The following is a 26,330-nucleotide window of genomic DNA, read 5'->3' as shown; positions in this document are numbered from 1 at the left end:
ACAAATGCTTATGTAGAACGAACCACGTGCCAGGCACTGTTCTCAGCACTTAATCAAAACAGACTCCTTTATTCCCCTGATGGCTCAGTAAGGGAGCTACTTTTCTTATTCTCCTTTTAACAAATGAAGGAAGGAGGGAACTGAGAGCTTGATGACTTGTTCAAGGCTACAGAGCTGGTAGTAAGCAGAGTAGAGATTTGAACCCAAGCCCCAGAGTCCACACCCTTCATGGCTAAGCTACACTGTCATTCACTCCTTTATCATGTAATGTCTATTGAGTGCCGACTGCATGCTAGGCATTTTGCTAAGCACTAGGGATTCAGGGCTGATGACTTTTTACTTCAGCAGTTGTGACACGGGAAAGAAGGAAAGAGGCACAGCTGAGCACTCATTGGGAGGTTTCATGATTACTCCCCTTTATAGAGTAATCATGTTACAGACTAATCATGTTCTCAGGGAGAAACGGGAAGTACTGTGCTCCAGGTTACCCAGCCTGGAGATGGGCAAGTCTGGCTAGGAATCCAGGCTCCCCTTTCCACATGCTTAGTGTGTTGACGTGGATTTTTGCAGGATGGGCAGCTCATAGGAGACCTTCAATAGAAGTTTCCACTGGCCTCTGCCTGCCCCAGCCCTGTCCCTGCCTGGGCAGGTTCTGGGCCTTGGACCAGCTCCCTTTCTGAGCTGGCACATGTGGGTGTCCTTCTCCAGTCACTTGACGGAAGGGCTGAAACCAAATCCTTCTGCTACCCTGTGTCCCTGAGGAGGCCACAGCATGTGTTTGTCCAGCTGGGAGAAGCTCAGGCCTGATTTGTGGGGATAGCAGTCAGCATCTGAGGCTCTCAGGTAGGGATAAAACTAGCTGTGTGAGCTGGTTTCCAACACAGGGAGGGGCCTGTGAACTACCTGATCCTGTAAGACCCTGTCACCTGCCAAAGCCAAAGGGCCCCTGATCTGAGGGTTTTGGGCCAGCAGGATTCAGAATTTCCAAAACACTGACATTTGTGATGTAGCCAATGTCCCCTGAGAGGCAGGACTGGGAGGTTCAGGGTTGGGGGCTGGGTCAGATGGGCCTGCAATCCAACCCCACCACTTACTGGCCCTGTGATGTCAGAGGCAAGTCACTCTGCCTTCTCGAGCCTCAACTTGCTCATCGGTAAAATGGGGAAATATTAGTTTCCATCCCAACAGGATGTCATGAGGACAAAATGGTGCAGTCAGTCCTCTGTAAATGTCACCATAACAACGGTGTCCAACACCAGCCCTTACAACCCCAGGGAATCTCTGGCTGACAGCCTCTGACTCTGGAGAATTAGCACTGGGTTAGACTCCTTATTTTGGGGCCCCCTGCCTTCCAGATGGAGCCTGGGCTCTGGGGTCCCCCCAGTGCTTGGGGTGGCACCATTGTTGAAACAGCAGTGCCTTCCCCCACACAGTCAGGGAAAGCTGTGTCCAAGAGCCCGTCTGCTGCTGATCAGCTCCGCCGTTATCTGGGGGTGCCAGACGAGGTTCTTCCAACAAGAGGTTTGTAACAACAGGAAGTTGGTTAAGCTCGGTTGGCTGTGTGCGCTGAGCTAACAGTCTGTCATTCTTTTCCCTGGACCCCTTTCTTGGGGCTTTTTGGGCCCTTGGCAAGTTTGCATTCTTTCTTTCCTTGCCTGTCGGCTTTTCTTTGTTAGCCCTAGTTAGCCCAAGAACTGAGATGGGCACAGGTCTGAGTTCAGTGTCGCAAAAATCACGTAGCCCAGGCCTTGGGTATGCCATGTGCAAGCAAGTATATGGTTAGAAGGTGCCATAAGTGTTACCAAGAAAATGAACAGGACAGAGAACAGTACAGGAGGCAGCCTTGCAGGGATGAAGGTAGGGGAGGATGTCCCAGGAAGGGGGGCTGGCACAGATGAGTCCCTGAAGCCAGAACATCTCTTGAGCCTACAATCCAGGTCTCCTACCTTCTGGAAGCCCCTGTGACTCAAGCCTCTCTCCCCCTTTGATGTCAGGTGGATTGATTAGTGTTCCAAGAAGAGGGAGCAGCAAGTGCAAAGGCCCTGTGGCAGGAATAAGCTTGGTGGGTATATTGGTTTCCTGTGGCTACCATAACAAAGTACCACAAACTGGGTGGCTTAAACAGCAGACATTTTTTACCTCATAGTCCGGGAGGCTGGAAGCCTGAGATTAAGGTGTCGGCAGAGCTGGTTCCTATTGAGGGCTGCGAGGGAGAATCTGTTCCATGCCTCTCCCCTAGCTTCTGGTGTGGCTGGAAATCCTTGGTGTTCCTTGGCTTCACCCCAACCTGTGCCTTCATCTTCACATGGCATTCTGTCTGTGTGTTTGTGTCCAAATTTCCCTGTTTTAAAAGGATGCCAGTCCTATTGGATTAGGGGCCTCCCCGCTACTCCAATATGACTTCATCTTAATTAATTACATCCACAACAAACCTATTTCCAAATAAGGTCACATCTTGAGGTACTGGGTGGGTTAGGATTTCAACCTATGAATTTTGTTAGGGGTGGATGACACACAGTTCAACCTATGACAGCATGTTCCAAAAACAGCAAGGCTGGAGCAGAGAAAAGGAGGCTGCAGTGGGAGGTGGGATGGCGGAACAGAGTAAGGAGTGTAAGAGTAAGAGTGGGATTTGTCCCGGGCACCCAGGCCTGTTCTGAGTATGTCGTTCCATCTGGGGAGCAGGAGAGAGACTGCAGAACAGAGGAATTGGAGATGCTCAGGGGCAGTGTGGCCACTGCTTGGCAGGAGTTAAAGGACTGAGGGTAGAGAAATCAAGACACATGGCCCCGGGGGAAAATGCCTGGGCTGTTTCCAAGCTGCTGAGCAAGGGGTTCCTGAGGGAGCAGGGGCTGGCCGGCTTGGGATTTAAATCCAGGTTCACCATTTTGCACTGTGTGACATTGGGTAAGTTACTTAGTGTCTCTGGGCTCCAATCTCCTCATTTGTCAAATGAGGGCGCCATTCAGAGGATTAAATGGAAGAAGGCACACAGCTGGAGGAGCAGAGTCGAGGCCTCACTGTGTGCCACCTGCTCTGAGACGTGATCCAGTGACATCCTTACCACCAGCCCATGTTATAGATGATGAGACGGAGGCTCAGAGAGGGCAAGTGACTTGCCTAAGGTCACGCAGTGAGAAGGTAGCAGGAACTCAAACTGAGCCTGACCAGTTCTGACACATGCACCCCTTTCCCTCCATAAACTTTCAAGAAAAGGTCAGCATCCCTCTGCCCATCACGGAGGTGGGGCAGAGCCCAGCTCCTCTGGCTGTCCTTCTGCTCAGAAGGGGCTGGGAGGGTGTTGTTTGCAGTTCTTGCAAATGTGCACTGTGCCACCATTTGAGTCCTGTTGCCTGGAGAATAAAAACCCTGGGTGCCTACTATGCTCCAGGCTCTGCGTGAGACACTCAACCTGATATATACCCATTTTCCAGATGATGAAATGGCTAAGAGCAAAGAAGGGACTTGCTTCTCCTGGAGGTGGAGCTGGGCTTCATGCCAGGCGCCTGACCCCACCCCAAGCTCTGCTTACTTTGCTATGCAGCTCCTTCCTCAGTGGAGAAATGCCTTCCTTTGAAAGAGGGTTCAAGGCGGCCTGAGATGTGTAGGGGAGACACACTTCTCAGGGGTCCTCCCTTGCCAACCCTGAGGCTAGACCCCCAGGAGTGCCATTGTGCATTCTCCCCTGAGGAGAGTTATTCTAACCTTGGTGTGTTTGTACAAAGCAACCAGCCTCTACACATGGAGGCAGCCCTGTCCTCCTGACCCTGGCGGACGATGCACTGGGCTGGCCTCGTGGGGCCTTGAGTGACACCAAGAGCACCAAGCATCTCTTCCTTGTCCCTCCCGCGCCTCTGCCCTTCTGAGCTGAGTGGTCCCGCCTCCCTGCCAGGAGCCAGGAGGGATGGGAAGGAGGTGTGTGTCCTCAGATGACGGCACTATTTTTGGAGCTCACTTTGATCCTTGATTCTGGGACACGTGGCCGTGACAGGCTCTTGGAGCAAACCCTGCTTGAATACAGTCAGCCACGGATGCTGGTATGCCCCACCGGCGGCTCTGACCCTGGCAATTCTGGAATTGAGCTCTCCAATCTGGATGTTTTTTCTTGCTTTTACTTGCCTAACTGCCCTGGCTAGAACCTCCAGGACAATGCTGCATGGAAGCAGCCAGAGCAGACATCCCTGCCTAGTTCCTAATCTTAGGGGGAAAATGTCAGTCTTTCACCATTGAGTATGATGTTAGCTGGGGTTTTTGTAGGTGCCCTTTATCAGGCTGAGGAAGTTCCCTTCTATTCCGAGTTTGTTGAGTGTTGTTTTTTATTTTTTTTAATCATGAAGGGGTGTTGGTTTTGTCGATTGTTTTTTTTCTAAAAGATATCTTCTTTTAAAATGCCCCAAGCCATATTTAAAATAGATAACCAACAAGGAGCTACAGTGTAGCACAAGGTACTCTGCTCAATATTCTGTGATAACCTAAATGGGAAAAGAATTTGAAAAAGAATAGATACATGTATATGTATAACTGAATCACTTTGCTGTACACCTGAAACTAACACAGCTTTGTTAATCAACTATACTCCAATATAAAATAAAAAATAAAAGACAAAAAAGTAAATAAAATGCCCCAAGCTAGCCCACTCTACCTTCCCAGGGCAAAAACTCAAATGTAGAGTCAAAACGTGATTTGCCAAGTCATAGCTCAGGCACTCCTGTGTCACTGCTCTAGAACAGGTGTTAAGACGGTGGTCTTGGTAATACAGGCAGTGGTCACTGCTCTTTCCACAGGCCAGGACACTCTTCTCTTCTTTGGATACCCCCTCTCGGAATTGAGACAACAGCCCAGTGAGGGCTGGAGGGAGAAGGGTTGTGCTCTGGCTGCCCCCAGCCCCCTTGGCGCTCACCCCCGCCCCTCTGTCCCCAGGCCTATGAGAAGCGCTTCCCCACCTGCCCGCAGATTCCGGTCTTCCTGGGCAGCGAGGTCCTAAGCGAGTCCCGCAGCGCCGACGGGGCGGTGCACTTGGTGGAGCGGAGCTGTCGGCTGCGCATAGAAGCCCCGCGGCTGTTGCGGAAGGTGGGCACGGAGGGGGTCCTGGAGAACCAGGGACCCCGCAGAGGAGGGGACCGGACGGATGGTGGGAGATGGCGGGCGGGGGACCTGGGACCAGGGGGTGGGTTCAGGCGTTGGGGTGAGTGTGTATATTGGTACCCGGAGGGCGTTCTGGGCTGGGGGCCTCCCGTGTCCAGGAGAGACGAAGGCCGGGAGGCTGGGCTGAGACTGTAGGAGGACCAGGGCCAAGAGGGAGTCCCGGGGTCTGGGAAGTCGGGGGAAGGGGGAAAAGTCGGGGATCCGGGCTCTGGCTGGTGGGCAGGCGCGGGGCGGGGGGCCGGGGGTCCCGGGGTCCGAGGGTGACAGGGGCCAACCCTCCGGGTTCGCGCCCCTAGCCGCCACCTCACGTCCAGCACGCACGTCCCTGCTGCCCTTTCCCTGCAGATTGCAGGCGTCGAGCACGTGGTCTTCGTGCAAAGAAACGTCCTGAACTGGAAGGAGAGGACTCTCCTCATCGAAGCGCACAACGAGACCTTCGCCAGCCGCGTGGTGGTCAAGGAGAACTGCAGCTACACGGTGAGCAGCAGGCTGGAAGCCCCGATACGTATGTATTAGTTTAAGCAGTCTCAAAAACTGCTTGGGACATACTTACTAAAATATTATTCGTGTTTATCTGAAATTCAAGTGTGACTGGGCATCTTGTATTTTATTGGCTAAACCTGGCAACCCTGCCTCCCCACCCCCTTCATGAAACTGTGCCTCAGTTTCTTCACCTGTAAAATGGGGTTAATGATTGTACCTACCACATAGGTTGTGGTGAGGATTAAATGAAGTTAAAATATCTGAACCCCTTAGAGCAGTGCCTGGCACATACTAAGTCCTGCATACGTGTTAACTTTTTATAAAAATTTTTATTGGAGTATAGTTGATTTACAATGTTGTGTTAGTTTCAGGTGTACAGCAAAGTGAATCAGTTATACATATATCCACTTTTTTTTTTAGACTCTTTCCCATATAGGCCATTACAGAGTAATGAGTAGAGTTCATGTTAACTTTTAATATAATTAATGATAATTATTATTCTCCAGTACATACTGATTGAGCACCTACTATATGTCAGGCAACCTGACAAGTCCTGGGCACCCAGCAGTGGACCAATCTGCCTGACCATTGCCTTCACGGGACTTCCATTCCAGTGGGAGACACAGATGAGAAAAAAAAATCAATATATACTTACAACTTTGTCACAGTGCTAAGAAGGGATCCACAATTACAGAAAATAAGAGGAGGTGACAGTGTCTTAGGTAACAGTGTCCCCCAGGCCTCTCTGAGGACATGCCGCTGAAGCTGAGATCGGAAGGATGAGAGGGCTGGGAACAGAGTTCTGGAGGAGGAAACAGCATGGGTGAAGACCCTGAGGTGGATGAGCGAGGTCTGAGAATGGGGGCTGTGGGGGCTGAGTACTGCTGGCCTCGGGGCTGCAGTGAGGAGTTTGGAGGCATTTGCTGGGATGAACCCAGCTCTGCCACTTTCTTGCTGAGTGACACTGGGCAATTGCTTCCCCTCCCCGGGCCACCCTTCCATATCTGTAAAATGGAGACAGCAGAAGAACCCACCTCACTGGGCACTGGGAGAAGCAAATGAGGTAATGTAGGTAAAGCCCCTTAGCTGATGCTACATCCCAGATGGTTAGCTCAAGGTGGTAACTCCAGGGTAAAAAATGGGGCCCATTACAGGTGTTTTTTTTTTCTTTTTTAATTGGTTGTGCCGCATGGCTTGCAGGATCTTAGTTCCCCGAACAGGGATCAAACCTGCACCCCCTGCAGTGGAAGCGTGGAGTTCTAACCACTGGACCGCCAGGGAAGTCCCCTGGGTGTTTTTGATGTGTCTTTGCCCAGCTTCCTGTTCGGGAGACCTTGCCTCATTCATCTGTCTGGTCCCTAGACACTTTGTGTGGTGCCTCGTATACAGCAGGCATCCAGTAAATGCTCACTGCTTTTTCCTTCCACATTTTCAGCTCCTCTTGGAGCCTCCTGGAAACTGAGTCCAGGATGTTTACCTCTGGGGAGGTGTTGGTGGTAGTTTTTTTATGTCACTTTTAGTGTAGTGTTTCTTAGAGTGAGTTCTGCTAACAGCTGGTGAGCAGTATCACCAAGGCTGCTTGTAAATAGAGAGTCTAAGGCCCTACCTTGGACCTGTTCAGCCCAGGCATCTGCATATTTAACAGATGCCCTGCTAATGCTTCTGCCCACGGAAGTTTGAGAGGCACTAAGCCTGGGTCTGCACAGTAGCTCTGTCCATGAAATTTGTCTTTGCTTACATATATATGCATATTTACTTATAATAAAGATATGATAGGGCTTCCCTGGTGGCGCAGTGGTTGAGAGTCCGCCTGCCGATGCAGGGGACACGGGTTCGTGTCCTGGTCCGGGAAGATCCCACATGCCGCAGAGCGGCTGGGCCCGTGAGCCATGGTCACTGGGCCTGCATGTCCGGAGCCTGTGCTCCACAACGGGAGAGGCCACAACAGTGAGAGGCCCGTGTACCGCCAAAAAAAAAAAAGAAAAAAAAAAGGTATGATATATAAATACATATTTTTAAAATATAAAATATAGTATTTATGTATAATTTATTTATAATGGTATATTAAATGTTATTTAAATATATCACTATGTATGTACAATTTTTAAGGGACGGGAACATTGGTCTCACTTTCTTCTGGTCCCTCCTGAGAAGACTCTCTGTTCTCTAAGGCTTTAGACCTTGCATTGTTCTGGGCAGGGCCCTTTGGTACTGGTGCTGCCCTTGGGTGTTGCCAGGCTATGACGTGCTGTCCACTGCATGCTCTGGCTGGTCCAGATCTCCAAGAGAGCCCCCTGGGGAGGGCATGGCATCTCCCACACTGAGACCATGTCACTGCCCCTGCCTGGCTTTCAGGTCCACCCTGAGAATGAAGACTGGACATGCTTTGAGCAGTCTGCCTCGCTCGACATCCGGTCCTTCTTTGGCTTCGAAAGTGCCTTGGAGAAGATCGCCATGAAGCAGTACACAGCCAACGTCAAGAGGGTAAGAGACGGGTTCCATAGGTCATGCAGAGGAAGATGCACAGACCTCAGAGCCTGCGGATCCCGATCTGCCACCTCAAGACCCTTAACCTTCCTCAGCCTCAGTCTCCTCATCCATAGAATGGGTATTCTAATCAAAGTCATATCACATGAGATAATGGATGGAAAGCACCTGGTCCATAATGGGGTCACCATAGTCATTGTCCCAAAGTTCCTAGGCTTGGGCAGTGAACTCTCTGGACAGAGGGACATTGTGCGCTGCTTGGTTTAAAGATCTCAGACCCATCACTGAGTGGAGGCCTGTTAGTGTAGTGAAACAGGTGAACTTCATTTTAATAATAATATATTTTATCCACGTGTTATCAATATAAAACTTATTCGCGCGCTATTTTACATTCCTCGTTTGGTACTATGTCTTGGAAATCCGGTGTGTATTTAACACTCCCAGCACGTCCCTTTGAACTGGCTGAATTTCAGCTGCTCAGTAGCCACATGTCAGGCTGGCTGGGGCCGGAGCCGGGTGGGGGAGACTCCCAGGCTGAACTCCGCGGTACTGATGTGTCTCTCTGACCTCCAGGGGAAGGAGGTGATCGAGCATTACCTGAATGAGCTCATCTCCCAGGGCACCTCTCACATTCCCCGGTGGACACCTGCCCCAGTCCCAGAGGAGGACACCCACTCCCAGGCTGGGCTGAGGGATCCTGGCTCCCTGGAGGTCTGCGGGCCTGGCAGCGCCCAGGGCCCTGCTCCCGAGATGGTCAGTACTGACGGTAGGTCTCAACCAGCCAGCCAGGTCTGTTCTGGGGTCTGCAGCATGTTTGCTCACTCCTGGTGGGGAGGAGGTGGGGGTAGGGAGAGTTGCCAAGGGTCCCCTTGGTGTTGGGACTCAGCTTCCTCCCTCTCCCGACTGCTTTGCCTTCTCTGTGCTCTAGCCCAAGAGCCAGAAGTGACTTATTTCTAGATTAGGAATTGACTGATCTGGTGCCTCAGGGCTGCCCTTTCCTCTGTTTTATTAATATTCTATATTAAATGAGTAATGCATGATCATGGTAGAAAAAAATTGAAACTGCTCAGAAGATGTGAAGTAGGAAGTAAGACTCCTTTCTTCTCACTGGAGGCAACTACAGTTTTTCCTGAAATTATCTAGGCATATATACGTACATAATATGCACACACACGTGTATACACTCATACACACATGTGTAACCTACATTGAACAAATGAGAGCATATATACATTCCATTTGATATTTTGCTTTTTTTCACTTACTAATGTTGCTTGAACAGCTTTTTGTATCAGTGCATGTGTCTTGGCACTTTGCAGTATTTTGTGGTGTGGTTGCACCATTATTTATTTATTAATAAAGATTGATTATTTATTATTTTAGTTTTTTTTAGCTAGTCTCCTATGGATGGACATGTAGATTGTTTCCATTCTTTTTAAAAATGCAAATAATGTGGTACCTCTTTGTACTTAAGGTTTTAAAAAATATTTTCATGAGCATATATAATAGCATATAATTTTGAGTTGATTTCCTGAGTCAAATGTTATATGCAACTAAAATTTTGGTAGATTTACCAATTAGGCCTGCAAAGAGGTATAGTAGTTAATGTTCCCACCGAAAATGTGTAGCTGCATCTATTCCGGACTTTACCCCAGCTACTCTGAGACTATTAGTAAATGTTTTAAACTTCTGAAGGGCAAAGAGTGACCAATGGTAGATTAGTGGCCATTTCTTTCTTTATGAGTGAGGTCGTTTTATTTTTTCATGTTTGGTGACTGTTTTTTCTTTTCTTTTTTTTTTTTTTCTGTGAATTCCTGTTCTTGTCCTATGTCCATTCTCCTATTTTTCCATCAATTTCTTATTGCCTTGTAAGAGCTCTTTGCATATTAAGGCAATTAGCCCTTTGTCATATTTCAGACTCTCATCGACATGGAAAATGTTCACAATATAGTGTTAAAGGAAAAAACCTAGGACACACAATTGCACATGCCCCATGAATCCAGTTTTAACCATGTGCACTAGTGCCCGCAATGACTGTTTTCTCTTTGGGGCCACTGAAGTGCAAGCGCTTGCCTGACACAGAGATATGCCACAAAAATACATCTGGGGCTGTGTTTAGCGAGAACAAAATTCATTTGTTCAACAAATATTTATTCTGCACCAACTGTGTGCACTAGATGGTTGCTGTTATACGTGTGCTTTTAAAATATTAAAAAAAAATTTTTTTTTTTTACTGCAATTCTGCCCTTTTCTGTGCGCACACTCTGCGTGTCATGCCCTGTGCCCTCCCCATTTGGCACTAGGCCTTCCCTTCCCTTTCTTTCTGTGCTGTCCACCAGCAGAGCCAGTACTCAGGATGGCTGGAGGGAGGCAGGATCATGCCCCTTCCACCCTGCTCTGTGTCACTGAGCCTTTGTGCTCAGAAGGAGAAAGGGGCCTCACATCTGCCTGGAGGCCGGAAGGAAGCTGGCGTCTACTGCCTCCCTCGTGTTTCCTCCCTCATTTCCTCCTTGCCCCCTCCCTGTCTTCAGCATCTCCGCTTCAGACCACTCTGAGGTGTTGCAGGGTCTGGGCGGTCCCTCCACAGCATTCCTCCTGACTCTGTTTACCCAGGTGGCTACTGGTGCAGTTGCCATGACCACCAGCCCTGGGCTTTTTTTGTTTTGGAGGGAAACGCTGGGTCCTGCTGCTGGATGTGCAGACATTCTGTTTGTTTTCTTATTGTGCCCTCTGCACACAAAGAACAGTCTATGCCCATGAAGGCTGCTCTTTGTGGACCATCTGCACCCAGGGCTGAGATGCTAAGATGCTGAGATGCCTCACCATGACAGCATCCGCCACCACAGCAGTTCAGAGTGGGCAACAGGACCTCAGCTCCGAGTCCTGCCTCTAAACGCCAGCACACGCTGACCTCAAACAGCCCAACTGTGCGAGACGGGATTGAACAGTGGGCATGATCCATGCAGCTCCCAGGCTGTATTTTGGGGTCAGGGCTTTGTCTACCCAAAACCTCGAACCCCACAAGGGGGCTGGGAGGTGGGAAGGCAAAAAGAACTGGTACTTATCCGCTGCCTCCTTTATGCTGGGTACACCACAGGCATTTACCTGTTTGAGTTACGGAACCTCTCTTGGCCTCAGTTTTGTCTTCTCTAAAGTGGGAACAATAGTGACACCCGCCTCCCAGGGCTGTTGGGAGCTGGCTCAGATGATGCATGTCAGTAGACAAGAGCTCATATTGTCAATAATCTTCAGAGGGTGGGGCAGCTCCAGAGGGTTGGAATTTTTTTTTAAATTGGAGTATAGTTGATTTACAATGTTTTACAATGATTTTTTTTTAACAACAAAAAATGATTTATTTGCAACACAGCCCAGTCCCCATCATTTCAATACAGCACATGAGTAGGAAAGAGTCACACTGCAATCATCACACTGCCAAACTGCTGTACAGCAAAAATGACTCAGTTATACACGTATGCATTCTTTTTTTAATAGTCTTTTCCATTGTGGTTTATCCTAGGAGACTGGATATATTTCCCTGTGCTGTACAGTAGGACCTTGTTGTTTATCCATTCTAAATGTAATAGTTTGCATCTACCAACCCCAAATTCCCAGTCTATCCCTCTCCCTTTCCCCCTCCCCCCCGAACCACAAGTCTTTTCTCTATGTCTGTGAGTCTGTTTCTGTTTTGTAGATAGGTTCATTTGGGTCATATTTTAGATTCCACATATAAGTGATACCACATGGTATTTTTCTTTCTCTTTCTGACTCACTTCACTTAGTAAGATAATCTCTAGTTGCATCCATGCTGCTGCAAATGGCATTATTTTGTTCTTTTTTATGGCTGAGTAATATTCCATTGTATACATATACCACATCTTCTTTATCCAACCATCTATGGATGGACATTTAGGTTGTTTCCATGTCTTGGCTATTGTGAATAGTGCTGCTGTGAACATAGGGGTGGATGTATCTTTTTGAATCACAGTTTTGTCTGGGTATGTGCCCAGGAGTGGGATTGCTGGATCATATGGTAACTCTATTTTTAGTTTTCTGAGGAACCTCCATACTGTTTTCCATAGTGGCTATATCAACTTACATTCCCAGAGGGTAGGAATTATCTTGATTTCTGAGGGTCAAAGGGACACACCACTCAGCACAGTGAGATCCAGGCTTGCCCCAGCATGAGTTTTTAGAATCACCTTGGAAATGGGTTGGAAACACTAGAAGATCTGAAGACCAGTAGCTATTTGGTGAAAGGGTCACCGTGTGCTTGGAACTACGTTTTGGATTCTAGGTGGCCAGTAAGGCAAGGGTTTCAGAAAGGGTAGACCATGCAGCATCTCCTGCTGTCCTGAACCCCCTTTTCTCCTCCAGGGGACAAGCTGGATGCAGACTACATTGAGAGGTGCCTGGGACATCTCACACCCATGCAGGAGAGCTGCCTGATCCAGCTGCGGCATTGGTTGCAGGAGACCCACAAAGGCAAGGTGGGTCAGGGCTGGGGCTGTAGTGACTCAGCCTCAGGCATGGGGGGAGGAAGGGCCAGGTAAGTAAGTCTGTGTAATTAGCAATGCTGGACACGTCTATGTGGCCTTCTTTTGTTATATCCTGTCTCATGCATTCTGTACGTAGCACTGATAGCATGGTTTCCCATCCTCGGCATAGTTGACATTTGAGGACGGACAGTTCTTTATGGGGGGCTGTCCTGTGCACCATAGGGCATTGTGCAGTGTCCCTGGACCCCACCCATGAGAGGTCAGGAGCTCTTCTTCCCCAGCTGTGACAACCAAAAGTGGCTCCAGACATCGCCCATGTCTCCTGGGGAGCACAGTCACAGCACAGTCACAGCACAGTCACTGTGTTCACAAAACCATGCATACTGTCCTTTTCTAAGAGATTTAATGATTTGCGAGGGTTGATTTTTGACTGCACATGGACTTTGCCTTTAGACTCTAAGCCCTACACGAGTGTCCACCATGCCTGTAGGTCTCAGTCACGGGCCTGACCTTTAGCTCTGTTGAATAAGAGCTTCCAGCCTAGTTGTGAGTTGCTTGCCCTTCCTCCCCTCCCCCCACTGGGGGGCAGACAAGGGAGTTACTTTTTTTTTTTTTTTTTTTTGCGGTACGCGGGCCTCTCACTGCTGTGGCCTCTCCCGTTGCGGAGCACAGGCTCCGGATGCGCAGGCCCAGCAGTCATGGCTTACGGGCCCAGCCGCTCCGCGGCATGTGGGATCTTCCCGGACCGGGGCACGAACCCGTGTCCCCTGCATCGGCAGGCGGACTCTCAACCACTGTGCCACCAGGGAAGCCCGGGAGTTACTTTAGTGTTGGGCTGGGATGTAACCTGTTTGCCTGTTTCCTCATCTGTAAAATGGGTACAATGTGAGCACACCCCTGCCCCCGGAGTGAATTACAAGGAACAATCCACTCCGTGTCTGGCTCAGCACAGCACTCAGGAAAGTGCACTTTTTATGGGGGCTGGCTTTCCCTTGACTGTTGATACTTGCCTGAGGGAAGGAAGAAGAGTGGTGGGCTTTAGCTTGTCACCTCTGCATGTTAGTTAGAGTCTGGGTTATATGTGTTAGGAACGCAGCTTGAATCAATCAGACAAAAAAAGCGGGGGTAGGGGTTTAATTGGCTCATATAACAAACTGTTAAGTGGGGTGTGTTAGTTTCCTGGGGCTGCTGAAACAAAATACCACAGACTGTGTGGCTCAAAGCAACAGAAAGTTATTCTCACAGTTCTGAAGGCCAGATGTCTGAAATCAACGTGTCGACAGGATTGGTTCCTTCTGGAGGCTGGGTGGGTTGGGGGGAATCCGTTCCATTCCTCTCTCCTGGCTTCTGATGGCTGCCAGCAGTCCTTGGTGTGTAGATACGTCACTTCCAGTCTCTGCCTTTGTATTCACGTGGTCTTCTCCCCTCTTTACATTCTGTGTCTGTGTCCAAATTTCCCTCTTATAATAAGGACAGCAGACACTGGAGTAGGGCACCCCCTAATAGAGTATGACCTCATCTTAACTAATTACTTCTACAAAGAGCCTATCTCCAAATAAAGTCACATTCCGAGGTTCTGGGTGGACATGATCTTGGTGGGGCACGATTCAACTGACCACGCAGCCTGTCTCAGGGATGTCCCGAACCAGGACTTTTTTAAAAAAAAATATTTATTTATTTATTTGGCTGCGCCGGGTCTTGGTTGCAGCATGCAGGATCTTGTTAGTTGTGGCACGTGGGATCCTTAGTGTGTGGGATCTAGTTCCCTGACTAGGGATCGAACCCGGGCCCCCCGCATTGGGAGCGCGGAGTCTTAGCCACTTGACCACCAGGGAAGTCCCATGAAACCAGGACTTAAATGCTGTTGGAACCCCTTAGTTCTTGTATCCGTTTATGTCTGCTTCATCTCCTCAGACACGCTTCCTTGTTGAGCTTGGATCTGTGGCTGCTTACAGCTTTGAGTCTCCCCTTTGCCTCCGTAGAGAAAGGGATTCATGCCCGTTCTTCAGATTTAAAATTGTCTAAATGCTCTGATTCGCCTGGCATGGATTTTGTCCACTGGAGGCCGTGGGAGTGGGGTCCTGTGATTGGCAACGCTAACTAAAACCACCGTTGGTGTTGGGAAGGGGGCAGGAAAGGCAGTTCCCCAAGAGAAAAGAGATGTCACCCCCAGCACAGGAGGGGGAGGTTAGGAAGCCCAAACTCAGACATTCACTGCAGTCCACCTTTGGCTGCGTCGTGGTTGAGTGTAACGTCCTTTTCCCAGCTAACTGTTTGTCAGATAAGACAGGAGACTCATTTTCCAGTTTCACCGCCCGGCTTAGGGAATTCCATGCTAAAGGCTTTCTCCTCCTTCTCTTCTCAGATCCCCAAAGACGAGCACATCCTTAGGTTCCTGCGGGCTCGAGACTTCCACCTGGACAGGGCCCGGGAGATGCTGTGTCAGTCCTTGAGCTGGCGAAAGCAGCACCAGGTGGACCTCCTCCTTCAGACCTGGCGACCCCCTGCCGTCCTGGAGGAGTTCTACGCAGGGGGCTGGCACTACCAGGACATAGGTGCGTCTCTTTACCTACATAACATGGAGTGTACACTTGGGTCACTGTCGAATGCACGTTGAATGCCCCTTTTCATCTTAGCATCTTATTATTTTTCCTTTTGGCTCTTCTGGGCATCTGGAGATGCCTTTGAGGTGACAACCCAGCCGTGAAGGCAGAGCTGGAATAGACGTTTGGGTGGGAGACAAGATGTTTCTCCCAGGGGCTGGGTCAGCCCACCATTACTTTTTGGCTCATGAATACTGACTGCATTAGTGTCCTGGGACTGCCTTAGCAGATTACCACAAACTGGGTGGCTTAAAGCAATAGCAATTATCCTCTCATTGTTCTGGAGGCTAGAAGTCCAAAATCAAAGTGTCAGCAAGGCTGTGCTCCCTCCGAAGGCCCTGGGGGAGATCCTTCCTGCCTCTTCCAGCTTCTGGTGGCCTCAGGTGTTCCTTGGCTTGTGGCCACGTCACCCCAATCTCTGCGTCTGTCTTCACACAGCCTCCCCTCTCGGTATCTCTGTGTCCTCTCCTCATCTTTTAAAGACCCCGGGTCACTGGATTTAGGGCCCACACTGATCCAGCATGATTTCGTCTTGAGATCCTTAAGTAATCACATCAGCAAAGACCCTATTTCCAAATAAGGTCACATTCTGAGGTTCTGGATGGACATGAACTTTGGGGAGGACACTGTCCAACCCACTGCAAATATCATCTCTGGATTTTTTATTAATCTGCCTTTGACGCCAGTGCCTGTTATGCTTTTCAATGTCCTTTAGTTAAAAATTCATATGTATTGATTAGGGCAAGTGCTTGAGTCTCCTGAAGAACCGGTTGACACGCTTGCTTTCAATATACAGTCGGTCTGTGTTATTCATGGATTCTGTATTTGTGAATTTGCCTACTCACTAAAATTTATTTGTAACTTCCAAATCAATACTCAGGGCGCTTTCACTGTCCTTCACGGACAGAGTGACGAAAAACCTGTCACCCGACGTGCACATCCATCCCCAGCTGAGGTTGAACGAGTGTCCTTCTGCCTCCTTGTTTCAGCTCCTACTGTAAATGAGTATCCTTTCTGCAGCCTATTTAGTGCCTTTTTTTCCTCGCATTTTGTGCTTTTTTGCGTTGATTTCGCATCGTGCAGAAGCACTATGTTCCTAAGTGCAAGAAGGCTGTGATTACCTTCTGGAGAAAACTCATGTGAGATAAACTCCATTCAGGCATGAGTTACAGTGCTGCTGGCCATGCATTCAATGTTAATGAATCAACAATGTAAATTAAACAAGGTGTCCTCAAATAGAAACACACGCAGAACAAAGTTACGTACTGACTGATCGACTGACAAAAATGTCACGACCAGAGGCTGGCAGAAACTTAACCTCCTATTCCCCCCTTAGAAGCAATGGTTCTGAGTTCCTTGATTCAGTGTTCGAGGTGACTTTATAGAAAGTAACTACCGCAAATAACAAGAATTGATTGTACATCTATAATATATACGAAGGATTATGTAAAAGTATGTAATTCAGTTTCCCTTTTGTCCTCCACTTGCTCGGCCCCGCCCCAAAGATGGCCGCCCCCTGTACATCCTGCGTCTGGGCCACATGGACACCAAGGGCTTGATGAAGGCCGTGGGGGAGGAGGTGCTGCTGCAGCATGTGAGTTGGGGTCCCCGCTCCTGGGAGCCCCCGGGGTTGCCTGCGGCTGGAGCAGCCAAGTGAATATTCGCCAGCACCTTCTCTGCTTTCCAGGTTCTTTGCGTCAATGAGGAAGGCCAGAAGCGGTGTGAAGGGAACACAAGACAGTTTGGCCGTCCCATCAGGCAAGAACCCAGGCAAACTTCCCCAAACAGTAACAACAGCCGAAGTTCACTGGGCATGGGTGCCGTGCCAGGCAGCCTGCTAGATGCTTTACGGAAATGTCCTCACCTAATTCTTACAGTGACCCTAAGAGGCAGGGACTCTCAGCATCCCTGTTCTTTATGGAGGGCAAACTGAGGCTCAGAGTGCTGAGGTCATCCAAGGCTGCCGAGCAGGGAAGGGGCAGTGCTGGAGTTTGAACCCGGTCCTATCTGGCTCGGGCTCGCGGACTTTCTCCCCGTGCCATGCAGCCTCCTGGACTTGGCTTTTCGAGACCAGCGCTCCCACCCCAAGAGCCACCCTGCCAGTGTCCCAGGCAGGCAGACCTCGCAGGTGTCATGGCACATCCAGTGATCCACCGCCTCCTAGGGCTGCCTCAGACTCCTATTCCTGAGCGGAGTTTCCCACACCAGTCCTTACAGTGGCATTGCCCCCAAAGGCACTTAACCTTTCTGATCTGTGGCTTCCTCTTCTGTAAACCCTTCCTAGGGTTTCTTTATGGCTTATCAAAAACAATGACTTAATGGGAATTCCCTGGCAGTCTAGTGGTTAGCACTCTGCGCTTTCACTGCTGGGGCCTGGGTTCAATCCCTGGTCAGGGAACTAAGATCCCGTAAGCCATGACTTTAAGAGGTGATGCAAACACCACATAGCACTTCCTGTGTAGCAGGGACTCTTCCAAGCTCCTTGAGTCATGTCACCTGATCACAGCCTACAAGGGAGGGACAGGCAGGACCTGCTGCTGAAGTTTTTATCCTGAAATATCCTGATCTTTGTGCAAATTAAGTTCCTTTGCTATTTAGAGCTTTCCTAAAGGGGTGTCCATTGGGGTTGGAGTGGGGAATCGATAATTCAGCATCCTGGCCAGAAGCGGAATGCCCCCCAGATGGCTCAGATGACAGGGTGTCATGAAGGCACTCCTAGGAGTGGGTGGGCAAGGTGAAGGGAATGAAGCTGGATTGACAGGCTCCCAGGGACCACTTGCTGCAGCCAAACAGTCATTTTCCTAATGAATTGGTTCTAATGAAATGGAGGCACAAAGAGGTTAAGTAACTTAGCCAAAGCCACACAGCACATGCCAGAGCTGGGACTTGAACCCAGGCCATCTGGCTCTGGAGTGTGTGCTCTATTTAGCAGTCATCATCTTTTCAGCAATTAGTAGTAAAAACTGGCTTTTAATGAGCATGTGCTATGTGCCTGTCCTTGCAGAGAACTTTACATAGACCATCTCATTTAATCCTGACAATGGATGAGATGGGGACTGTTACTGTGATTGCCACTGTCCTGATGAGGAAGTACCTGTGTCACACAGCTCTCAGGCACTTGAATTTGGGTGCTTAGCCTCGGTGTGCACACTCAGAACCTCTATGCCACGTGGCCTCCCCACGGTGGCAGGGTCCACAAGAGTGCCCTGTGGTCCCTGCCCCTTCTGCTCCCAGCGCTGCCTTACTGAGCCTCTCCCTCCATCCCTGTCTGTGGGCCCCCAGGTCCCTGAGGATGGTGTTGGGGGCCCTGGGAGGTGGCTGAGCGAGGTGGAGTGAGGGGGCATCTTTGCCGCAGCTCCTGGACCTGCCTGGTGGACCTGGAGGGTCTCAGCCTGAGGCACCTGTGGCGGCCGGGGATAAAGGCCTTGCTGCGCATGATCGAGGTGGTGGAGGACAATTATCCTGAGACCCTGGGCCGGCTGCTCATCGTGCGAGCCCCCCGCGTCTTCCCTGTGCTCTGGACGCTGGTAAGAAAGAGCAGGAGCCTGAGATGGGAGGGGGTCCCTCTGTGAGCTGCTCTGCCCAATTATCCTGCATTGTTTCCTCTAATTACCAGCTTTATTGAGATATACTTCATTTCCCATAAAGTTCACCCTTTTGGGAGTTCCCTGGTGGACTAGTGGTTAGGATTCCGGGCTTTCACTGCCATGACCCGGGTTCAGTCCCTGGTCGGGTAACTGAGGTTCTGTAAGCTACGTGGCACAGCCAAAAAACCCCCAAAAACAAACAAAAAGTTCACCCTTTTAAAGTATAGAATTCAGTGGTTTTTAGTATACTCACAGAGTTGTGCAACCATCACCACCAGCTAGTTCTAGGACATTTTCATCACCCCAAAAAGGAAGCCCCGTCCCCATTAGCAGTTCCTCCAATGGCCATGTGACAATCTGCCAAGAAGAAGCAGCAGTGATAACAGAGCTCAGCTACAAACACGCATCCTGGTGTTTGAGATGGATCCTTGTCAGTTATTTGCACAGTATTGCTGTGAATCTACATGCATTTTATTTCATTTTTATTTTTTAGATTAATTTTTTGGAGTATAGTTGGTTTATGATGTTGTGTTAGTTTCTGCTGTACAGCAAAGTGAATCAGTTACACATATACATATATCCATTCTTTTTAAGATTCTTTTCCCATATAGGTCATTACAGAGTATTGAGTAGAGTTCCCTGTGCTATACAGTAGGTCCTTACTAGTTATCTATTTTCTATTTAGTAGTGTGTATATGTCAATCCCAATCTCCCAATTTATCCCCCCCCCACTTCCCCCTTGGTAACCATAAGTTTGTTTTCTACATCTGTGACTCTGTTTCTGTTTTGTAAATAAGTTCATTTGTACCACATTTTTAGATTCCACATACAAGTGATATATTTGTCTTTCCCTCTGACTTACTTCACTCAGTATGACAATCTCTAGGTGAAAAGGGAGTTCTGACTCACGCTACAACGTGGTTGAACCTTGAAAACATGACACTCAGTGAAAGAAGCCAGTCACAAAAGGCCACATGTTGTGTCATCCCATTTCTATGAAATCTCCAGAATAGGCAAAAAAAAAAAAAAAGCGTATTGGTGGTTTCCAGGGGCTGAGGGGAAAGCAAAGGGGAGTGACTGCTAACAGGTCTGAGGTTTCTTTTTGGGGGGAAGAAAATGTCTTGGAATTCAAGGTGATGGTTGCCCAACATAGTGAATGAACTAAAAGCCATCGAATTGTTCACTTTAAAATGGTTAACTCTATGTTCTGTGAATTACACTTCAATTAGAAAAAAAACAACATTCCGTCTTCCCCCATCTCCCCCTCTCAGATCAGCCCCTTCATCAATGAGAACACCAGGCAGAAGTTCCTCATCTACAGTGGCAGCAATTATCAGGGTCCCGGAGGCCTTGTCGACTACCTGGACAAAGAAGTGATCCCCGACTTCCTCGGGGGAGAGTGCCTGGTGAGGCCCTAGTGGGCCCTGCGCTTACAGCACGGGGAGGGGCTGTGGCCTCGGAGAGGCAGGGCTGTGGATGGAAGGAGGCGGGAGGAGGGCAGGCCCTTTGTGTGTGCTCTGACCTGGGGAGGGCCTTGCTGGCTCTTTGGGGCAGAGCTTGTCCTCTCTGAAGGAGGGGCCTGACCTTGGTTCTTTCAAACATAGGGAGCGAAACAGAAGTTTCCCGAACGCTCAGAGACCAGGACAGGCAAAGGCTTACCCCTCTGTATTCCCATCCAGGACGCTGCTAGGCAGCAGTTAGAGTTTAGCTGCTGGCTTTGCACACTCTGCTGCAAGGGGAGGGGACTCAAATGTCCCAGCGGCCTGAACCCCGAAGCTGGTGTACCCGGAGGGACTTATCCCCAACCCACAGCCTCATGGCAAGGGATGATCAGGAAACTGTTTCCAGGGGAGGCGGCCCCAGACCCCCTTTTTCCCCCCAGACCACTTTTATTGCCTGCCCTGGGGGGTGAGATGATAGGCAGGGGTGACCCTATCTCATGACGGTGGGAGGGCAGGCCTTTTCCTTTCTCCAACAGAAATCTCAAACAGCAAGCTTTCATGATTTCAGGGTAAAGAAAGATGTTTCCTAGGAATTTTGCCAAGCTTACCCAGGTCTCCCCAATTGTCAGGATATGTATGCATGTTATAAGGGTGGTTTCAGGGGTCACAGAGCACCTTTCTGTGGGTCAGCCAGGCCTGGCTGGGCCCTGACTGTCTCTGGTGTCTTTGTCCCCCAGTGTGACGTCCCTGAAGGAGGGCTGGTCCCCAAGTCCCTCTATCTGACAGAAGAGGATCAGGAGAACAAAGGCCAGCTGCAGCAGTGGAGAGACACCTACCAGTCGGCCAGTGTGCTCCGTGCGGCCCCCCATGAGGTGCCGGGGTCCCGGCCTGGGAGGGCCTGCTGGGCTGGATGTCGTCGTAGGTCAGGGACCCCGAAGTGGAGTCTGAGACGAGGGTTCTTGTGCCAGTGATTTGTAGAGGATGAGGGCTCAGGAGAAACCTGTAAGGAGGGCGGGGGCAGAAGCTAAGCCAAGAGCCGGTTTGAGCCACGGTCTAGCCCAGCCTGATCCGTGAGGAGAGCGTGGCAGGGGGCCAGCCTTTGTACCCTCACATCAGCCAGCCATTGGCTGGGGGTCACCCTGCTTCAGGGTGGATCCTCCCAGGCATTTCAGACAGAGGTGGGTCTGTCCAGAGCAGTTCTTGGACTTGGGGTTGAGGCTGAGGGAATGGAGACCGGGGTGGGCACCCACATCCCTGCAGCCGACTTCCCCACCCCAGCCCCCGCCAGGCTGGACGTTCAGACCTCACCTGTCACCTGTCCCCACGTAGGTCGCAGTGGAGATTCTGGAGAGGGAGTCAGTCATCACCTGGGACTTTGACATCCTGCAAGGGGACGTGATGTTCAGTCTGTACCACACCAAGCAGGCGCCCAAGCCGGGCCCCCGGGAGCCTGGGGCCAGGGCTGGCGGGCAGCTGACAGACAAAGGCTGGGCCCTGGGTGCAGATTACAACCGTGTGGAGGCCCCCCTCATCTGCCGGGAAGGGGAGAGCATCCAGGTTCTTTTTCTTTTTTTTTTTTTTTTTAATTAATTTATTTTTTTGCCCATGTTGGGTCTTCGTTGCTGTGCGCGGCTTGTGTCTACTTGCGGCGAGCGGGGGCTTACTCCTTCGTTGTGGTGCGCGGGCTTCTCATTGCGGTGGCTTCTCTTGTTACGGAGCACGGGCCCTAGAGTGCGTGGGCTTCAGTAGTTGCAGTGTGCAGGCTCTAGAGCACGTGGGCTTCATTAGCTGTGGCTCGCAGGCTCTAGAGTGCAGGCTCAGTAGTTGTGGAGCACGGGCTTAGTTGCTCCGAGGCATGTGGGATCTTCTCGGAACAGGGATCGAGCCCGTGTCCCCTGCATTGGCAGGTGGATTCTTAACCACTGCGCCACCAGGGAAGTCCCCAGTTTCTGTTTTTTCGTTCATTTATTCATTCATCACTCAGGACTGAGTGTCCACTGTGTGCTGGGTTCTGGGGATACAGCAATGGACAAACTGGACCTGGTCTCCAGTCTCAGAGACCCTGCGGGACAGCTGCGGGGAAAGACAGATTCTGGCAGGGCCCCATCCTCAGAATTCCGAGACTCTTGTCAAAGATGCAGGGTGCTGGGGCCCACGGCAGGAGGGCCGGCTCAGAACCTCTGGGCGTGGGGGGCCTGCTGTCTGTATCCCTCACCTCGCCGTGATTCCTTATGCACAGTCAAGTTTTCAGAATCCAGGCAACAGAGAAACTGTAGGTCTGGGAAGAGCACTCGGACATGTCACCAGAACGTGAGCCACCCCTGCTGACCCCCCCATTCTCCATGAGGCCAGTGCTCGCAGGTCAAACCTCCCCGGCCTCAAACACACACGCAGGCACGCACGCGCTGGCGAGCAGTGCAGATCTTGCCGGGGGTCTCCTCAGGGAACTGAGCAGACAGTTGTCACATCATACACCAGCACCCCCGCCCCAGGGTCCCAGCGAACACCGCAGCCCTTTTTCAAAGTTGCTCTTCTTATAAACACTCACACCCTCCTTTCTTGCTGTCCCTCTGCCCTCAACAAACTCTAAGCACATCTAAGCTCCCTTTTCAGGTCTCCTCAATTTGCAAATCCCACTCGGCAGGACAAGAGCTCAACAAAATCCAGGTGTTTAACCAAACCACACCTCTGTTGTCCTATAGCCGCACCCCCTAGGCCTCGACCCCCACCCCCCATCCCGATTAAGAGGAAGGCGCTCAGCTGCCAGGGATATGGGGTAACAGCAGAGGGGAAGCAAAGGTGGCTTTGGGACACCCCAAAAGGAAGGATTTGCTGGTGGACTGGTTTAGAAAGGGTCTCCTGTCCCCTGGTGGACCAGGGCCTCAGGCGTGTGGCTGCTGTGTTTCAGGGCTCCCACGTGACCCAGTGGCCTGGCGTCTACCTGCTCCAGTGGCAAATGCACATGGCCCCTGGCCACATGGCCTGCGGCCTCCCCGGCGTGGAGGACGTCCTGATGGCCCTGCACAGCCCTGGCCCCAGGTGCAAACTCCTCTACTACTACGAGGTGCTGGCGTCTGAGGACTTCAGGTACGAGGGGCCCCGGACTCCCCTCCAGACCAGGCCCACAGCATGCCTGAGGCCACTTTCTTCTGGGCTAGGGACGCTGGATTCACCTCCTCTACTTGCCCTCAAGCTTCTCCAGGGGTGGGGCCCTGGCATGGGTGTTGTTAAACTTGCCAGTGGCTCAGCACCTTTTCGTGAGTGATCAGATCACTATGCTGCTTCAGCCTCAGCTGCAGAGCCTTCCCTTCAAATGAAACCATGGACAGAAGCCTAACATACCAGATTGATTGGTGGGGGGAGAAGGGGAGCCTGAGCCCTCCTATTTGTACCTCCCCTCACTCCTAGAATTCCATAAAACTGGGTTTGGACTGCTCTAGAACATTCTAGAATAATGCCTCACAGACAACTCTCCCCAAGTGTTGCTGTCAGAGAGACAGGGATGTGTAGTGGTTAAGACCTCCAGCACTTCCTGGTTGCTCTGTGACCTCAGGCAAGTCACTTTAGTTCTCTGAGCCCCAACTGTTAAATAGGAGCCCCTACGTCATGGGGTTGTCCTGAGGATGAGATGGTTGGCGGAAGCCTGCCCTTCACCTGAGCATACAGTAAGCACCCAATAGTCGTTTCTGCCGTACCTTGTGTTTTATCTTTTAAAAACAAGTGTGATTTTGCATCCTGCTTCGTGATATATCTGTGTAGTTTCCTTCTAAAAATGACTCTTTAAATGGTTTACCAATGAGTAAACTTGAGGCTCCAAGAGGGTATTGAGTCTGGACCCATATCCAAGGCAGAGCTCCAGGGATCCTAGGGGCACATGCAGCTGGCACAGGAAATGCTGGGCCTGGGACTTCCCTGGCGGTCCAGTGGTTAGGACTCCGCGCTTTCACTGCCGAGGACGTGGGTTCAATCCTTGGTCGAGGAACTAAGATCCCACAAGCCGTAAGCACACCCCCCCAAAAAAGAAAAGAGATGCTGGGCCAGCATCTTTACTCCAAAGGGAGACCCCACAGGGTGTCAGAGGGTGGTGATTCCCTTTGGGAAGCAGCCTGTTCTGGCCATCGGGGCTCAGTGTGGGAGAGAGAGACTAGGGGCAGGGGGACTCAGACACACAGACACCTGCATCTGGGGGCTGCTGCCTTCGGAAGGGCAGGTGGAGGCTGAGGGGTGGGCCGGATGCTGCTTGCCAGCCTGTCTTGTCTGGTCAGTGTGGGGGAACCTTGCTGCCCTGACCTTCAATAGTGTCAGGAGAGAAGCAGTTCAAGGCTGCTCTCAGTGGGCAACCGGTGGCCCTGTGGGGACCAGGCAGATAGCGTCTGCCATCATGGAGCAGGAGACCATGTATCCACACCCGAGCACCGATAGATGCCATGAAGTTATTCCAGCCTGGGGTCCTTGCTCAAGGTCACACTCCAGGAGGTGCTAGAGGCCTTAACATAGGGCGCTGTCAAAGCCCAAGACCAGGCCCGGCACAGGGTGGGCAGGGGTGCGGGGGTGTGGGGGAGGTGTCTGGGAAGTGACATTGGAGTTGAGATCTAGGCATTGTGCACACGATCACCTGGAGGGCTCGTCTAAATGCAGACTCTGATTGTGCAGCTCTGGGGCGGGCCGGAGAGTCTGCGGCTCTGACAAGCTCCAGGAGACGCTGGTGCTGCTGGTCCCCGGACCACACTTTGAGTAGCTGGGCCCTAAGGCTGCACTCTCCAACCCGGTAGCTCCTAGCCAAAGGTAACAATTTAAACATAGCGATTAGAACTAAATAAAATTAAAAATTTGGTTCCTGGTCACACTAGCCACATCTAGAATGCCCAGCAGCCCCACGTGGCCAATGGCAGCCGTGTTGGACGGCGCAGATATGGGACATCTGTTATTTGTCATAGCAGAAAGGTCTCCTGGACAGTGCTGCTCCGTAGTCTGGAGTGGGATTTGACTGGACAAATTGGGCAGGAGAAAAAGGCTTCTGGCAGCAGGTGCAGACACACAAGGCCCCAAGATGGGAGGCAGGTGTCAGAGGAGCTAAAAGGAGGCAGAGAGGGGAGGCTGGCGATAACGGGGTCCCCTCTGGGCCATGCTAGGCCCCCGGGTCAGGGAAGCCCCTGAATGGTAGGTGGAAGGCTGGGCTCTTCTTGGGGGGAAGAGGGTGCCAGGGAAATGGGCTGGGCTTCGTTTCTCATCACAGCTTCACTTGCTTTTCCCTCTGCACTTGCCCTCTGTGCCTGGGGCAGTTACCAGCCTTGTGGAAAGGGCCCTGGGGCCTCATTTGCACCCAGGGCTGTGTCACCACCAGAAGGCAACGTGTGTGTGCTTCCTCCCCAGGGGCTCCATGTCCAGCCTGGAATCCTGCACCAGCCGCTTCTCCCAGCTCAGCGCCACCACCTCCTCCTCCAGCCAGTCCCACAGCAGCTCCCTGGTCTCCAGATAGTCAGGACTGAGCCCTGCGGGGCAGCCTGCTCGCCTCCCACATCCACAAGTATCCATGAGGGCTGGGACCATGTGGGCTGCAGCCCTGGATCTGGACATAGCCAAAGTCGGGTTGGCTGGAGCCCCGTGGGCTCTTGAAGTGGTGAGAACAGAATCATCTCCGATGGGGCTTCGCGTACAAAAAGCCCAGGGGTGGGCTAACCACGTTCAGGTCTGGGGGCTCAGGGATGTCATCAGGCTCAGTGCCCCCCACCCCCGGTCACCTCTGGCTCTGCTTCCCTGGGGTGGCCTCCTTCTTAGGGGCCTCCTAAGACTATTGGGGTTCCCCCCATAAGCAGGAATGTTGGGTGTTCACCATAGCATCTAAACCCGTAGCTATGCCCTGGGTCCCAGGATATGCTGGTGAGCAGTTATATGAGTTACAGGCTCCATTTTGTGGGGGAGCCACCTACCCTGGACCTGAAATTCATTTTCCCAGCACATGACTGGGCAGGCATAACCCTGACCACCCCTGACTTGAAGAGGGTGGGAAGGCCCAGCTTTTCTGCTGAGTTCCAGGCAGTGATAAAGCGGCTCTGGCTATCTTTATACTCTCTGGAGTTCCCTTTC

The 26,330-nt window shown here is 51.1% G+C and overlaps 1 protein-coding gene across 1 annotated transcript in view; it reads left to right on the top strand.

Annotated features, from left to right (window-relative positions):
* SEC14L5 (SEC14 like lipid binding 5) overlaps positions 1-26,330 on the top strand; it is a 37,034-nt gene extending 10,704 nt beyond the window's left edge. The window contains exons 3-16 of the mRNA XM_081257853.1: positions 4,921-5,070; positions 5,491-5,622; positions 7,984-8,112; positions 8,689-8,881; positions 12,490-12,602; positions 14,977-15,166; positions 16,720-16,808; positions 16,902-16,972; positions 18,570-18,741; positions 20,073-20,207; positions 20,981-21,115; positions 21,573-21,800; positions 23,152-23,330; positions 25,617-26,330. Of these exons, the coding sequence (XP_081113979.1) occupies positions 4,921-5,070; positions 5,491-5,622; positions 7,984-8,112; positions 8,689-8,881; positions 12,490-12,602; positions 14,977-15,166; positions 16,720-16,808; positions 16,902-16,972; positions 18,570-18,741; positions 20,073-20,207; positions 20,981-21,115; positions 21,573-21,800; positions 23,152-23,330; positions 25,617-25,722 (2,022 nt within the window). The 3' untranslated portion in view covers positions 25,723-26,330. The remainder of the gene's footprint in view (positions 1-4,920; positions 5,071-5,490; positions 5,623-7,983; positions 8,113-8,688; positions 8,882-12,489; positions 12,603-14,976; positions 15,167-16,719; positions 16,809-16,901; positions 16,973-18,569; positions 18,742-20,072; positions 20,208-20,980; positions 21,116-21,572; positions 21,801-23,151; positions 23,331-25,616) is intronic.

The sequence above is a fragment of the Mesoplodon bidens genome, assembly GCF_964165515.1.
Source record: "Mesoplodon bidens genome assembly, chromosome: 15".
Lineage (NCBI taxonomy): Eukaryota > Metazoa > Chordata > Mammalia > Artiodactyla > Ziphiidae > Mesoplodon > Mesoplodon bidens.
The sequence above is the reverse complement of the archived record's forward strand: the minus strand, read 5'-3'. Positions and strand labels throughout refer to the sequence as shown.